Genomic DNA, 15,274 nt, shown 5'->3' with positions numbered 1-15,274 from the left:
TATTCATCCATTGAATTAAAGAAACCTTTGAGCTAGTTCTTTTTCTCTTGATTTAAATATGAGGAAACTGAGGCTCAGAGGGAAGCCCCTCACCCCAATTATAAAGCCAGGATGTTTATAGTCCTTGCCCTGTCTTCCTCTAATTCTCCAGCCCACCCATTTTACAGATGGGGATGAGGGGGCAAAGCAAGGCTGAGAGACAGCCCAGGAACTGGGTCACCTTATCCAAGGATGGGCCCTCTGCTGCCTCCCCGGATGGAGCTGGGGGAACCCTGCCAAATTCTCTCTCCAAGCTTCCGGCATTCATTTACTCAGTGAATGTTTATCAGCACCCACTGGGGACTTTGGTAGCACTGGAAACAGAGTCGCGCTCTGGGCTTGAAACAGGAAGACCAAGGACTTATTGTATAATCTCAGCCAAATATGATAACTGCACCAGCACCGCCCTGTAGCTCCTCTGGCCTCTCTCCAATCCTCTCTGGGGCCTTGGAAACCCTAAATCACACCCACCCCCACAGCTCTGCCTGCTGGAAAACCTGTTTCTGGCTCTCTGGAGCTCTTAGGAAAAACACCACTCCTCACCTGGCCTACAGGATGGTCCTGTCAGGCCTCTGCCCACCTGTCCAGCTGCATCCCCCTCCACTCTCCTCATCCCCATCTAGCAAAACTGGCCTTCTCTCTGTTCCTCAAATATTCCCACCTTATTTCCAACCACAGGGCCTTTGCACTGGCTGTTCCCTGGTCTTTAATGCCCTTCCCTCACATCTCCCCAAGGCTGGCCTCTTCTAATCATTTAGATCTCTGTTTAAATGTCACCTCCTCTGCTTCCCAGAGCACCTCCATGCCCTGTCATCTCTGGTCCATGGCTCTGTTTTATTTATTTTAAATATCACTCCTCTCTGAAATTTCCCAGTAACTGGCCTAAGCTCGCTCAGTGTTTGTGGAATGAGTGAATGCATACACTGTGAGCTGTCAGGAGAAAGGTATCCCAGTCCAGTGAATGCCTTGAGGACATAGGTGCCCCACTATAGAGGAGGCAGAACGGCTGGCACTAAGGGACAAATTAGGAAATTACAAAATAGATAAAGAGGAAGGGCTCCCCTGGTGGCGCAGTGGTTGAGAGTCCGCCTGCCGATGCAGGGGACACGGGTTCGTGCCCCGGTCCGGGAAGATCCCACATGCTGTGGAGCGGCTGGGCCCGTGAGCCATGGCCGCTGAGCCTGTGTGTCCGGAGCCTGTGCTCCGCAACGGGAGAGACCACAACAGTGAGAGGCCCGCGTACCGCAAAAAAAAAAAAAAGAGGAAAAGGGTGTCTGGTGGAAGAAACAGTCAGGGCAAAGGCCTAGAGGTGGATGAGGTAGAACTTGGCATGTCCTACTTCCTCTGCCTACATCTCCCACCCCAATCCCCTCACTCACACTCTGGCTGCATGACCTCCTCACTGCTCCTCACACATGCTGATTCCTACCTCAGGGCCTTTGCTCTGGCTGTTCTCACTGCCTGCAGTACTTTTCCTTCTCATCTTGGCATTCTATCTTCCTCACTTTATTTCCATCTTTACTTAAATGTCACCTTCTTAGAGAAGTTTTCCCTGACTGCATCTCCACCTAAAACAAGGCCCACCCCATCCCTACCAAACTCTATTCCTCACATAGTTTGATTTTTCCTCCTTGCAAATTTTAATAAATTTGACTTTACTGTTTTCTTTCTTGTCTGACTTCACCAGGAAGTTGACAGCTCCCAGAGGGCAGGGATCATTGTCTTGTTCACTGTTGGGTACCTGGCTCCTAGAACAAGGTCTAGCACACAGAAGGTACTCAAAAAATAGCTGCTGGATGAATAGATGGGTGAACAAACCAGGTATCATAAAGCATGGCTGGATTTTTTTTTTTTTTACTGCTGATGAACCTGGAGTAGAGGGAAGGCTCCAGATGTTGCAGATGGTGGGAGTGGAATTCAGACTTGACCCTGAGGACTGTGGGAACCACTGGTGGATTCTTAGAAGGGGAGGAACTGAGTGAGGGTTATCTCTTAAAAGATAAGGTTCTTTGCAAACCAAGTCTCCACCAGTCAAGGCCAGAGAAAAGAAATGGGAGTAGATTCATCTGACAGCAGAAGAACTAAATGTATCAATAAGGCTAAACTCAAAAACACCATGTGTGGGGGTTGGGGGGGGCTGGGAGGGGGGGATAAAAAAGCAAGTTTAAAAAATGGTACAGTTTGATATTGTTTATATCAATTACTAAAAACCAGAAAGTGAAACTGTGTATTAAGTTTGTGGAATGTTCAGAGTAGCGGGCTTGTAGTATGCCTGGCATCCTGGCTGAGGCCCGCCAGGCTATCTGGGTTCAATTCCTGACACCACTGCCTATGAACAGTGAGACCCTGAGCAAGTTACTTCACTGCTCTGTGCCTCAGTTTCTTCATCTGTAAAAGGGGATGATAATAGTGGCGCCTACCTCATAGATTGCTGGGAAGCCTAAATGGATTAATTCTTGTAAAGCACAGAATAGGCGTTCAGTAATTGTTCAGTATCATTAATTTTATTGAGGATGTTTCTGTAGTGGGGGAGGGGAGTGGAGTGAGGGAAGTGAACAGAAGTGACTTCCACTTTAACGATAAGGTGTTATGTCTTTTATTTTATTTTGATCGAGGTATAACTTACATATGGTAAAGTACACAAATCTTTTGATGTGCAGCTCCGTGAATTTGTATATACATACACACCCCTGTGGCACCACCCAGGCCACTCGCCTGCTGCATAAGTTTCACTTGTATTCTTTCCCAGGCAACCTCCTCATGTAGATTCTATCACCATAGACTAATTTTGCCTGTTCTCGAATTTCATACCTAATGGAATCATTTAAAAATTTTTTTAAATGTCTAGATTCTTTTACTCAATACATTTGTTTTGTTTTCTATTAGAATAAAATTCACACACCATAAAATTCACCCTTTTTAAATGTACAGTCCAGTGATTTTTAGTATGTTTGCAAAGAATACGATGTTTTTGGTATTCATCCATAATGTTGTGTATATCAATAGTTTATTCCTTTCTATTTCTAGTGTTATTCCATGGTGTGGATGGAGCACAGTTTCTTTATCCATTCGTTTGTTGATGGACATTTCGGTTGTTTCCAGTTTGGAGCTCTTATGCATAGAGAATGTTCACTGTTCGTATCTTTTTGTGGACAAAAAGGGTTTCATTGATTGTTAAGTCTATACCTAGGAGGACTGCTTAGTCATGACATAGGTGCCTGTTCAATCCAATGGGTCTGATCTGGGATGATCCCCTCCCCCGCCAGGGGCGGGGACATTACCAACGTCAGGAGGCATTTTTGGTTTGGAGACACTGAGGCGTGGGTGCTACTGACATTGAGAGGCCAAAGATGCTAAACATCCCATAATGCACAGGATGGCTCCCACCACAAAGAAGGATCCAGCCCAAACGTCAAGAGTGCTGGGGTTGAGATACCCTGCTTAACCTTATTACAAACTGCCAAATCGTTTTCCAAAGTGGTTTTCTCATTTTACAAGCCTGCTAGCAGTGAGAATTCTGGTTTCTCCACAGCCTCTCCTCCAGCCTCAGTACTGTGAGTCTTTTCCTTTTTAGCCATTTGGGTGGGTGTTTTCAAATTTTCTATATCTTAAAATAATTCTGAAGTGAATCAAGCCAATGTGACAAATGTTACTATTTGTTCATCTTGGGTGGTGGAAGTACTTTAGCAGGCTCTGATCTTTTCTGGACTTAAAGTTTGTGGGTTTGTTTCTTGTGTTTTTTGTTATTGTTTGTTTGTTTGTTTTGAAGCATAGAAACCCACCCCCCTGCCCCGCCCATGGCTGCATGGATGGTGGGTGTGCTGGGCTTTTTTTTTTTTTTTTCCTGTTTTTCCAGACTTCTTTTTTTTTTTTTTTTCAGACTTCTTTACTGGACTCAACTAGCTTCGGTCTCCTCCTCCTCCTGCATCATCTCAGATGATCTAATTACTCCAAGCTCACCTCCCACCTGCTTTCCTGGAGCACCTCCTCTGTCCCTGGGGACTGGTTTTCTCCAGGCTTCCAACTTACCTGGCTTTGGCCTCTATCTCCACCTGTAGAGGTTTTGGCCATGTCTAATGATGAGAGATGGCCTGGGCTTGAATCCCTGCCAGCTGTGTGACTTTGGGACTGAGATTAATCCTCTCTGGAGCTCCTGTTAACCCCCCGACAATGGATATGGACAATGGATGTGCTAATACACGCACCTCATCTGCTCCAGGTGCTGATTAGTCTGTTCATATATTTAGATTTCTTAGAACAAGGCTGAACAACCAGGACAGGGACTGGGGTGAGGAGGGGAAGCACTTGCCTCAGACACAGAATTTAAGGGGGCACCCCCAAATTCAAGATACACGTTTTAGCACAATTTTTTTTTAAATGTAGTTATTTATTTATTTTAGGTTGTTTTGGGTCTTCGTTGCTGCACACGGGCATTCTCTAGTTGCAGCGAGCAGGGGCTACTCTTGGTTGCCGTGCATGGGCTTCTCATTGCGGTGGCTTCTCTTGCTGCGGAGCACAGGCTCCAGGCGTGCGGGCTTCAGTAGTTGTGGCACGCAGGCTCAGTAGTTGTGGTTCACGGGCTCTAGAGCACAGGCTCAGTAGTTGTGGCACAGGGGCTTATTTGCTCCGCGGCATGTGGGATCTTCGCGGACCAGGGCTTGAACCCATGTCCCTTGCATTGGCAGGCAGATTCTTAACCACTGCGCTACCAGGGAAGTCCTAGCACAATTTTTAAAAAATCAAAATAATGCAGAAAATCCAGAGAAAGACAGGATCAGTAGATCTGATCGTTTCCTTTTGCCTCAGGTGCCAATATGGCTCGGCTTCACGCAGCACTGTTACTGACCCTGTGTTTATTTAAAATGTTGATATTTTGTTCATCATAGATTTTAAAAATTAATTTTGATTTTATTTTTTTTTAATTTGATTTTAAAATAGTTCATTCAAATATAATTTATCTTGATGACTCAGTTTTTTGGGTTCTTTTTGTTTGGTTTGGCATTTGGTGCCCCCCCTTTAAAAAATTTACTTATTTACTTTATTTTTGGCTGCGTTGGGTCTTTGTTGCTGTACACAGGCTTTCTCTAGTTGCGGCGAGCAGGGGCTACTCTTGGTTGCGGTGCATGGGCTTCGCATTGCGGTGGCTTCTCTTGCTGCAGAGCACAGGCTCTAGGTGCGGGGGCTTCAGTAGTTGTGGCACGTGGGCTCAGTAGTTGTGGCGCACGGGCTTAATTGATCCGCGGCATGTGGGATCTTCCCGGACCAGGGCTTGAACCCGTGTCCCCTGCACTGGCAGGTGGATTCTTAACCACTGTGCCACCCGGGAAGTCCCTGGTGCCTCCTTAAATTTTGCATGCGTCACCCTCATCCTGGCCCTGTTGGGTACACAGGAAGTGCTCTATAAGCGTTAGGATGTAATTATTACTGTACATACAATATTTACCTTATATTATGTAAAGCCTCCCTCTGGATTGACTGGTTTCTCTTCATTGGGCTTTTTGGCTGAAGTTACATACCTCTGATGACTTTAGCTCTGAATTTGTCTAGAACATGGACCCTGAGATAGCTTATACTAAATGAAAATGAAATGCTTGAACCTCTTTGGAAAACTGTGGAGGAAGATTTAATTGTGTCAGGGGCTTAGGGAGACTGGAATGCTGGAGCAGGCTTATTGAGTTTGTCCTACTTACTTTCCCTCCTTGTTCCCCCCCCCCCCCGCCAAATCCCCCAATCCTAACATAGCTGAGAAAAGACTGAGGTATGGGCAAGAACTGGGAGTAACTGCAAGTTTCACAGGGTGCTAGTGAGAGTGTAAAGTGGAACAACCACTCAGGAAAACTGTCAAGATCTACTAAAGCTGGACACCAACATGAACTTCCACCCACCATTCCATTCCTAGGTATTTCCCCTAGAGAAGTAAATTTGTGTTCCCAAAAATACTTGTACAAGCTTTATTAATAATGGCCAAACACTGGGAAAAAACAAATGTCCGTCTATAGGTGAGTGGAGAAACTACACCAGCTGTATTGGTATAGCCACACAGTGGAATACTACTCAGGAATGAAAAAGAAGGACTATTGCTATGTGCAGCGATGTGGAAAATCTCAAAACATTTTGTTGAGCAAAAGAAGCCAGACACAAAAGACAACCTACTGCATGATTCCATTTATATGAAATTCAAGAACAGACAAAACTATAGTGATAGGAATACTGGTTGCCTGGTGGGGGCAGGAGGAAAGGGGTGTGGTTGACTTCAGAGGGACACAACAGAACTTTCTGGGGTGATGGAAATGTTCCATATCTTCACAAGGCAATTGTCACTCGGGTATCAATCATCAAAACTCATGGACCCGTTCCTTTTACAATACACTTTAGCTCAACTCAGTAAAGTACTGGGTGGGCGGGGAGAAAAAAGTTGGGGAAATTTAATACAAGGAAAAGTAAAATTAACAACAACAAAAAAGTTTTATGACGAAAACATCTGGTTTTGGTTTTTTGGCCTGAACCTGCATGGTCACTGGCACAGTGTCTGACCCAGGAAATGACTCTCAGCAAACGGGAATTGTGTCCTAGGACCATTTCTCTCACTCCCACGCCCTGAGGGGCCCCTTTCCCACTGCTGGTGCTAAATGTCCTCTCCACGCTGGAGTCATTCCAAGCTCCCAAGCTTTCTCAGAACCCTTTCAGAGCCTCCACTCTGCAGGACCAGGAGTTCGCGGATGGTCATCCACTTCGAACACTAAGTTCTGAGCAAAGCGTAGAAGCCATATTTCATAAGGGCGAGACGCTCACCCCGGGCCCACATCCAGGCTTCAGTTGCCCGTACAAAATATGGCGGCACCTACCGAGGTCACAACCTCGATTACAAGACAGCGCGCTGGCAGACGCCCGCCTCAATCAGCCCACTCGGGCGCCAACTTTTAGGTTGACCAATGAATCCGAGGCATGAGGCACGCCCTCTTTCCACTCTCCACCAATAGCTTCTAGACGCCTCCCGCAGGATCCAATCATCGCTTCCGTCTCTTTTGAATGAAAAGCGAGCGGTCCAGTGAGCCGAGCCGCAGTCGGACGCACGAGACAGGAAACGCGATAGCTTGTGTCAGGGCGCGCGACCGGTAACAGGAGTCGGGTGGCGGTCCTCGCAGCACGCGGAGGTGAACGAGGAATCAGGTGAGCGGCGGGCCCAGGTGCGGGGCCGCGGTGTGGAGACGTCGGACCTGCGGGTGAGCGGGCGATGGGAGACGCCGGGGGTTGAGGGAAGGACGAAGACTGGGCGCGAGACGAGGGGAGGCGGGGCGGGTTTGGTGTCCGGCGCGCGCGTTGGCGGCCGTTGGGTGTTGGGACGCACGCGCAAGGGGCGGGCCGGCCTTTGGCGCGCTGGGTGTGGAGTCCGCTTCTGGCAGAGGCTGTCATGGCCGCCCGCGGGCTGAGCCCGATTCTGGGGGAGGTCTGCCTGTTCGAGGAGCCCCGATGCGATTCGGGGAGGGCGTCAGGGGGCGACGCCGGGGTGTGGGGCCGCGGTGGGAGAAGCCGGAGCTTGTAGACCTGACGGTCTTCTCCGAGTTGGAGAGACTCTCCCCTCCCCCACTCTCGCGTTTAGGGGGTGGATTCGTGGTACCAGAGATTTCGGGCAAAAAAGATGTTCAGTAAGGAACAAACTCTTAGGCAGAAATTCTCGCTGGGGGCACTTCAGGGTGAAAGGGTACGCGTGCGAGTCAGAGTTGTTACTTATTCTGGTGTCAGCTTTCAAGTTCATCAGCTCTTGGGGCCTCAGCTGTCTCGGCCACCCTCTCTGGGTGGAACAAACACCGCCAAATCCTTTCCTGATCTAATATGTTTTTTTTTTTTTTTTTTTCTGATCTAATATGTTTTGAGCTTTAGATCCTGTCTAGTCACTTAGTCTAGAAAATTTTGTATATCAAACTTAGTCTGTCGGCAAATTTGTCTCCCCATCAAAACAAAAAGACTTTGTTTGAATTCCTAATTTTTTTAAATACACCATCTACTCCCAGATTTGAAGCCCAGAGTAGATGACTCTGGCTCTTTTCTGTCCGAGGTTCTCCCAGGGGGTGGTCCCACCATCTTTTCCCCCTACTTAACAATGCCACCACTGTGGTTAATTGGGTGTCTGGTTTTCCTTGCTGCGGGTCTCCTACCCGACTCCATCTTCTCTGGAGTAGCTTGTTCTTGGGCAAATCCTGATTGAGTCACAACTCAAAAGCTTAGTCAGCGATTCCTTATTGCTTAGCAAATTAAGTATGAATGCCCTGGGCTTAACCAGCTCTTCCAGCTCTGTCTTCTGCCTCTACTTCAAGCAGCCAGTGCTTTCCATTCCCTGAAAGGGTCTGGTGGTTTCCGGACTGGCCTTTGCTGGCTCCTGTTCTTCTCTCTGATGCCTGGGGACTGACTCCTTCCTGTCTTTGCCAGTGTTGGTATCAGATTGCTTCTTTCAAGAATCAGATAAGGATACATGCTGAACTTTAGCCCCTAAACTCTGCTTTGAGGCCCTGATTCTAAATCCATTCGTTCAGCCATTGCTGTTGAGTGCTCACACAATGTATGTCAGGCCCTGTACTAGGTGCTGGACTGACATGACTGGAGGGGGTTCTTTTTTAGTTGGGCCACGGGCCTTCTTGGAGCACCAGAGGTCTGAAAGAAGTGGGAACAGCAAGTGCAAAGGCGCTGAGGCATGTTTGAGGCGCAGCAGCAAGGCCAGTGAGTGAGGGTGATGGGGGAGATAAGGTCTGAGTGTCAAGGGAGTCAGGTTGTGTGGGGCTTGGTAGGCTGTGGTGAGGACTGTTTTATTCTGAACACAGCGTGAACCTGTAGAGGGTTTTGAGCAGAGGAGTGACATTTTCTGACTAAGCTTTTATAAGCTCCCTCCAGCTGCTGAGGGGCATGGAAGGGAGAGTCGGGGATGGAAAGCAGGGAGACCGACCAACAAGGAGGCTATTGGCATAATCCAGGCAAGAGATGATGGTGCCCAAGTGTCCATCAGCTGACAATGGATAAAATAACTGGTATCGCAGTACGAAGGAATATTATCCAACCATGAAAAGGAATTATGTACTGATACACGGCTACAATGTAGACGAATCTTGAAAACGTGTGAGTGAAAGAAGTCAAACCATCACGTGTTGTATAATTCCATTACATGAAATGTCCAAAATAGGCAAATTCATAAGAAGAAACTAGATTAGTGGTTGCCAAAGGGAGTTGGTGGCGTAGGATGGTAGCTAAAGGATGTCGTCTTTTTGAGGAAACGTGTGCTGAAGCTGATAGTGGCAGGGATTGCGCATCTGTATGACTGTACAAGAAACCATTGAACTGTACCTTTTAATTGGTGCCTTGTATGGCATGTGAATATCTCCATAAAGCTATTCTAATCTAAAAAGAAAGATGGCAGCCTGAGACTGGCAAGGTAGCAGGGGTGAGAAGTGGTCTGATTGACCTGGTGGGATTTGTTGGCTGATAGAACAGGGAGAGAGAGAGAAAAGACAACAGTTTAGAGAATGGCATTGCCTTTTTTGAGATGGGGGAAACAGGCCTCAATTTCCAGGGGGAGAGGTGAAAGAGGCAGCTAGGTAACTGAGTATGGAGTCTGTGTCTCCATAGAGACACAGTTTGGGAGGCTGCACAGAGGTGGTTAAAGCGCTGGGGCTGATGGTCACAGAGAATGAGTGGCAGAAGGGCCAGAAATTGGGCCCGGGACCCTCAGCATCCAGCTCAGGAAGAAGAGGGACTGCTTTAGTACTTCCACCCCCTAGTCTGGAGGCTGGGTTGCAGCAGGGAGGAGTAAGGCAGTATTCTCATGTTTGGGTCCCTTGCAGCCTGCACCCAGTAGGCGCTCTGTATGTATTGGATTAAACGAAGCCAGGCGGTGAGCGTGCTTTGTATTAATTCCGTTTACCATCTCAGCTGTATTCTTATTGGCTCTGGGCCCAACGGGAGGTCTTTTCATGAGAGCACTTAATTGTTCCCCTGTGCAGACCACAAATAGCAGGAGTAGCTGGGCCTGGGCAGACACTGCTTCCTCACAAGCTCCTGTCTCCCCAGCATCCTGGCAGCCACATATCCAGGTCGGGAGTGGGAAAGCGGGTGGGGGTGGGGTCCTTGGGGAGTGAAGGGGAGGGGACTCCTTGAAGCTAGCTGGCCTGAGGCCTTGACCTTGATGCTGAGAAGGAGGCATTTGTGCAGAGACCTGGAAGCAGTGCAGCAGTGCGTTCCCAGGGGTGGGGGTGGGCGGCCCGAGCTGGAGTAGGGGCTCGATGAGTATCAGCAGCCAGATAAGGCTGGGGGTGGTTTGAAAGGGGTGGCGTGGAGTGAGGTGGGCAGGGGCCAGTGGGGAGGGTTGCAGGCGGAGAGGAACTGGGGGTTCGCTTAGAGCAGTGGGAAGCCCTTGGAGGCGGAGGGTGTGGGTGCACGTGTGGGCGTCGCTGGCAGGGCGCAGGGAGAGGTGAGGTGGCTTGGCGGGGCGTGGTGGAGATGTGGCCACACAGGCAGAAGCTGGGAGGTGCTGCACACATGGAGTGGTGGGACCTGCTGTTGTTGTCAGTGTCGGGTGTGAGCTAAAGAGGGATCGGAGAACGCTGTGCGGTCTTGACTTCAGTGGCTGGGTGGCTTTCTGTGCCAGCTCACAAGAGCTGACGCCAGCACGTCGCCCCTCTCGGACCTGTGTCAACAGCCTGCAGCTTCTGTGCAGCCACCTCCCTCTTCTCCCATGCTGGGTGGGTTTACCTGCATGCATCAGTCACCTTAGTTGCTTCCCTCAGCCCTTCCCTCCCTCTCTGTTCTCAGCACCATGGCGGAACAGGATGTGGAAAACGAGCTTCTGGATTATGAGGAAGATGAAGAGCCCCAGGCTCCTCCAGAGAGCGCTCCAACTGCTCCCAAGAAAGATGTCAAGGGTTCTTACGTTTCCATCCACAGCTCTGGCTTCCGGGACTTTCTGCTGAAGCCTGAGCTCCTGAGGGCCATAGTGGACTGTGGCTTCGAGCATCCATCCGAGGGTATGCCTCCCTGGTCCTTCCCGCCGAGGCCTGCCTCTGACTGCCTCAGTGTGGTCCCCTCAGCCACCCGGTGAGGGGCCTGCACAGAGGGAACATCTGGTTTCTCATAGCTCATATGCTCTCTCCCCCTCAGTCCAGCACGAGTGTATTCCACAAGCCATCCTGGGCATGGACATCCTGTGCCAGGCCAAGTCAGGGATGGGCAAGACAGCGGTTTTTGTGTTGGCCACCCTGCAGCAGATTGAGCCCGTCAACGGACAGGTGGGTGGGAACCCTCCTTCCTAGGGCCAAGCTACCTGAGGCAGCAGGAGTCATGGCTCCTCTTTTTAAAACTGCCTGTTCCTGCATCCTTTTTCTGGACTTTTAAAATTAAACACAGTACTCATTTGTAACAAAATCGCCCCAAAAACGACAAGCCAAGAGAAAAAACTAAAAAGTGCCCACAATTTGACCATCCAGCAAGATGGCTGCTATTTCCGTATGTGCTCTTCTAGATTGTACACACTTACGAAGGTGGGATTACACTGAATACGGTTTTGTTCCTGTTGTTATTGCTGACAGGCCATAGCTGTACTTCTCATGTCATGAACATTGTAGTCCCCCGTTTTGGGGCATAATTGAGGTGCATGCTGGTGTTCATTCTTGACATGCTGGGGCACACGTCCTTGGGCTGTGTATAGGTGCATGAGCCCTCGTTACCCACCTTAGGGTGGATGGTCAAGGAGAGGAGGATTTTGTTCAAGGCCATGGTATGGTCTCAGTGCTTGGTGTTGTGGGCCAAGAGGCAGGGGCAGCCTTCCCCTTGGTGGTCACAGGCCAGCCCGAGGGCAGGCTCAGGAAGCTGTTAGCGTGGGGCCTGTCACCAGCTAGGCTGGGTCTAACTCTTACTGAGGCCTCAGTGCAGGACCTGACCTAGGGAGACACAGCTGCGTAGCTGTGAGAAGACACAGAGAATGAGCACCAGGTGACGGGCTGTGGGAAGATGGAGGCATCTGGACTGGGCCTTCCAATGGCCCAAGGGCTGGGGGCCGCCAAGGGATGAGCACCGGCGTGGGCTGTGGCCGGGGGAGGACTTAGGGGACTGTCTTGAGTGTCTCTCCCTGACCGGCCCCACAGGTGACGGTCCTGGTTATGTGCCACACTCGAGAGCTGGCCTTCCAGATCAGCAAGGAGTATGAGCGCTTCTCCAAATACATGCCCAGCGTCAAGGTGAGCCCCCTCAGGCCAGGTTGGGTGCCATGTGGTCCTCTGCAGCCTTGCTGGCCTCAGCTCTAGCCCAGCCAGCATTAACCGAGCTTGGCTGCAGCAGCTGCCTTTGAGGTTTGTGGTGGTTTATGCTCCTTAAAAGCTTGATGAATTATGCATGGCCCCCAGAGGCCTGTGCCGGTCCCAGCCCTGGGGCTGCTTTTCGGTGAAGCTGGGGCCAGACTCTCAGGCCTCCACTGTCTCCAGGCACCAGCCTGCTGGGGGGCTGCTGGCGGGCTGTTAGCTGAGTGACCGTAGGCACAGAGTGGGGGGTGAGCTTTCGGCCGCCAGATGGTTGAAAGGAGCTTTCTGCCTGCATAGGTGTCTGTGTTCTTCGGGGGCCTCTCCATCAAGAAGGATGAGGAGGTGTTGAAGAAGAACTGTCCCCATGTCGTGGTGGGGACGCCGGGCCGGATCCTGGCACTTGTGCGGAACAGGAGCCTCAACCTGAAGAATGTGAAGCACTTCGTGTTGGACGAGTGTGACAAGATGCTGGAGCAGTTGGGTGAGTGTCCTCGCTGGGTCTGGGGGCTGTCCTCGCCCTCGCAGCCCCCCAGACATCAGAGCTAGGCGGGTCCTGACAGGGCAGGCCGGAGGTTTCCCTGAAGTGGGATCCCGTGGGTGGCCAGCACTCAGGTCTCCTGTAAGCGATTTTAGGGCGACTTCTGGTGTTGGCAGAGTGACCTGCTGCTTCTGAGCTTAAGCTTGAGTGGGACCATGGCACCCCACATGAGCCGTGTCCAGGCATATGTCCACGTTAGCCCTCAGAGTACCGTGGCCTCGCTGCCTGTTGGGTTAGTTCTAGGCCCCTGCCTGCCCTCAGTGAGCCCTGACAGGGCCGGTGGGAGATGGGGCTTGTGTCCTGGGAGGCGGCTGCAGCTCTCACCCCAGCGGCTGTCTCTGCCTCAGGCTCCCCTCCCTGAAGCGTGGCTCGAGGCGCGCTGGCACGGCTGCTCCGCTCTGGCAGCGTGTAAGTGGATTGCCGCTCCTCCCGCGCCTGTGCTCACCCCGAGTCCGGGCCTTCAGGCACCTGGGACTCTCCCCTCCAGCCAGTCCTCGCTCACACCGCCCTCGTCATGGTGCCAACGGCTCCCTGGCACAGGTTGGGAGGGGCTGGATCTGGTCTCGGGTGGGGGTCGTGGTCTGGCAGGCGCTCACGCCCACCTGTTTCTTGCCCTCCCCACCCAGACATGCGGCGGGACGTGCAGGAGATCTTCCGCCTGACACCCCACGAGAAGCAGTGCATGATGTTCAGCGCCACCCTGAGCAAGGAGATCCGGCCCGTCTGCAGGAAGTTCATGCAAGACGTGAGTAGAGGCCGAGACCTCGGTGCAGTAGCTTTGGCCTCCTAGAGTCCAGGCCCTTGCTGCTCCCCAACTCCCACACTGCCCTCACGGCACACGAATGCTGGGAGGCCAGCGGAGTTCTCTTCCTCGCTTGTCACACTGGGAGCTGAGAGCTTGGTTTACACTAGAGCCAGACCAGACCTTAGATGCAGCTGCTGAGAGAGGAGTATTTACTGGGGTACAGCAGGCTCTCTGGAAGCATTGCAGCAAAGGAGTCGCTCCTGGAAAGTTCTCGGCAGGCAGGATGCCCAGAAGTAAGCCCTGCCTGCCCCTTCCTCCTCTCCTTCCGGCACAGCCCATGGAGGTGTTTGTGGACGACGAAACCAAGCTCACGCTGCATGGGCTGCAGCAGTACTACGTCAAGCTTAAGGACAGTGAGAAGAACCGCAAGCTCTTTGACCTCCTGGATGTGTTGGAGTTTAACCAGGTGACGCTTCCGCACTCCTGTGGCCTGTCCTGGGGCTCTAAGCCTTTGGGAGGGATTCTGGCCCTGACTGCCGCCCCCTCCCTCACAGGTGGTGATATTTGTGAAGTCGGTGCAGCGCTGCATGGCCTTGGCCCAGCTCCTCGTGGAGCAGAACTTCCCAGCCATTGCCATCCACAGGGGCATGGCCCAGGAGGAGCGGTGAGTGCATGCCGCCCTCAGAGCCCCAGGCAGGCCCCTTGGAGGGGAACGCCGCCCAGGATCCCTGTATCTGATGGCCGCCCCTTGTTCCTCCTGCGCCCAGCCTATCACGTTATCAGCAGTTTAAGGACTTCCAGCGGCGGATCCTGGTGGCCACCAATCTGTTTGGCCGAGGAATGGACATTGAGCGTGTCAACATTGTCTTCAATTATGACATGCCCGAGGACTCAGACACCTACCTCCACCGCGTGAGTGGCCCCCCAGAGGTGTCCCCTCCCTGGTGCCCCCTTCCCAGGATTGGTGTTGGATGAGGACCTCTCCCTGCTTGTTCTCAGTTCCCCAGCTTGTGTCTTGTGGCCTGACCCCTGCTCCTGTCTCCCTGCAGGTGGCCCGTGCGGGTCGCTTTGGTACCAAAGGCCTGGCCATTACTTTCGTGTCTGATGAGAATGATGCCAAAATCCTCAATGATGTCCAGGACCGGTTTGAAGTGAATGTGGCAGAGCTTCCAGAAGAAATAGACATCTCCACATACAGTAAGTGGCTCACGGCGGCGGGGCCCTCTCTTCCCCCCGCCCCTCCTCACTGACCTTCCCTGTATGTGTCCTACAGTTGAGCAGAGCCGGTAACCGTGTGCCCGGATGTCCTGGAGCCTCCCTGCTTCCCACGTGTTGCTTCAAGTCCTCTTCCTAGGTGACAGTGGGCCTTTCTTTTTACTGTTTAAAAGCTGTAGATTTGTGTAAGAATAAATTTTTATTATGGAAACCTGGCTCCCACCCTATCTGTTTCTGTCAGCTCTCGGCGCTTCGTGGAAAACCATGGGCCTGGTCTCCGAGCCCTTAGCCCGGAAGAAATGCCACTTTCTATGTCAAAGTGATATTTAATTTTTTTAAGTGTCAACACTGAGAGGTTTATACAGATAAAAAACATTACACAGTATCCACAGCCTTCACATCAGTGAGAACCCTCTGCCCTGGGGGCAGATGGGCCTCTGTACCATGAGCCTTCGGCCC

General features: G+C 51.4%; 1 protein-coding gene across 2 annotated transcripts; it reads left to right on the top strand.

Annotated features, from left to right (window-relative positions):
* Positions 1-1,288: 1,288 nt before the first annotated feature.
* On the top strand, positions 1,289-15,026 carry DDX39A (DExD-box helicase 39A). 2 transcript variants are annotated; one of them, XM_065873110.1, is made up of 12 exons: positions 1,289-1,311; positions 7,165-7,209; positions 10,837-11,048; positions 11,182-11,309; positions 12,165-12,257; positions 12,615-12,798; positions 13,482-13,600; positions 13,935-14,066; positions 14,155-14,264; positions 14,368-14,512; positions 14,650-14,797; positions 14,874-15,026. In XM_065873110.1, exons 3-12 carry the CDS (start codon positions 10,841-10,843, stop codon positions 14,888-14,890), a joined length of 1,284 nt encoding a protein of 427 aa, XP_065729182.1. In that variant the 5' UTR covers positions 1,289-1,311; positions 7,165-7,209; positions 10,837-10,840; the 3' UTR covers positions 14,891-15,026. The 2 variants fall into 2 exon arrangements, with proteins under 2 accessions (XP_065729182.1, XP_065729181.1); XM_065873109.1 differs by lacking the exon at positions 1,289-1,311 and having other exon boundaries at positions 7,078-7,209.
* The last annotated feature ends 248 nt before the right edge of the window (positions 15,027-15,274 follow it).

The sequence above is a fragment of the Phocoena phocoena genome, chromosome 3, assembly GCF_963924675.1.
Source record: "Phocoena phocoena chromosome 3, mPhoPho1.1, whole genome shotgun sequence".
NCBI lineage: Eukaryota > Metazoa > Chordata > Mammalia > Artiodactyla > Phocoenidae > Phocoena > Phocoena phocoena.
This window is presented reverse-complemented; position numbering and strand designations above follow the sequence as displayed.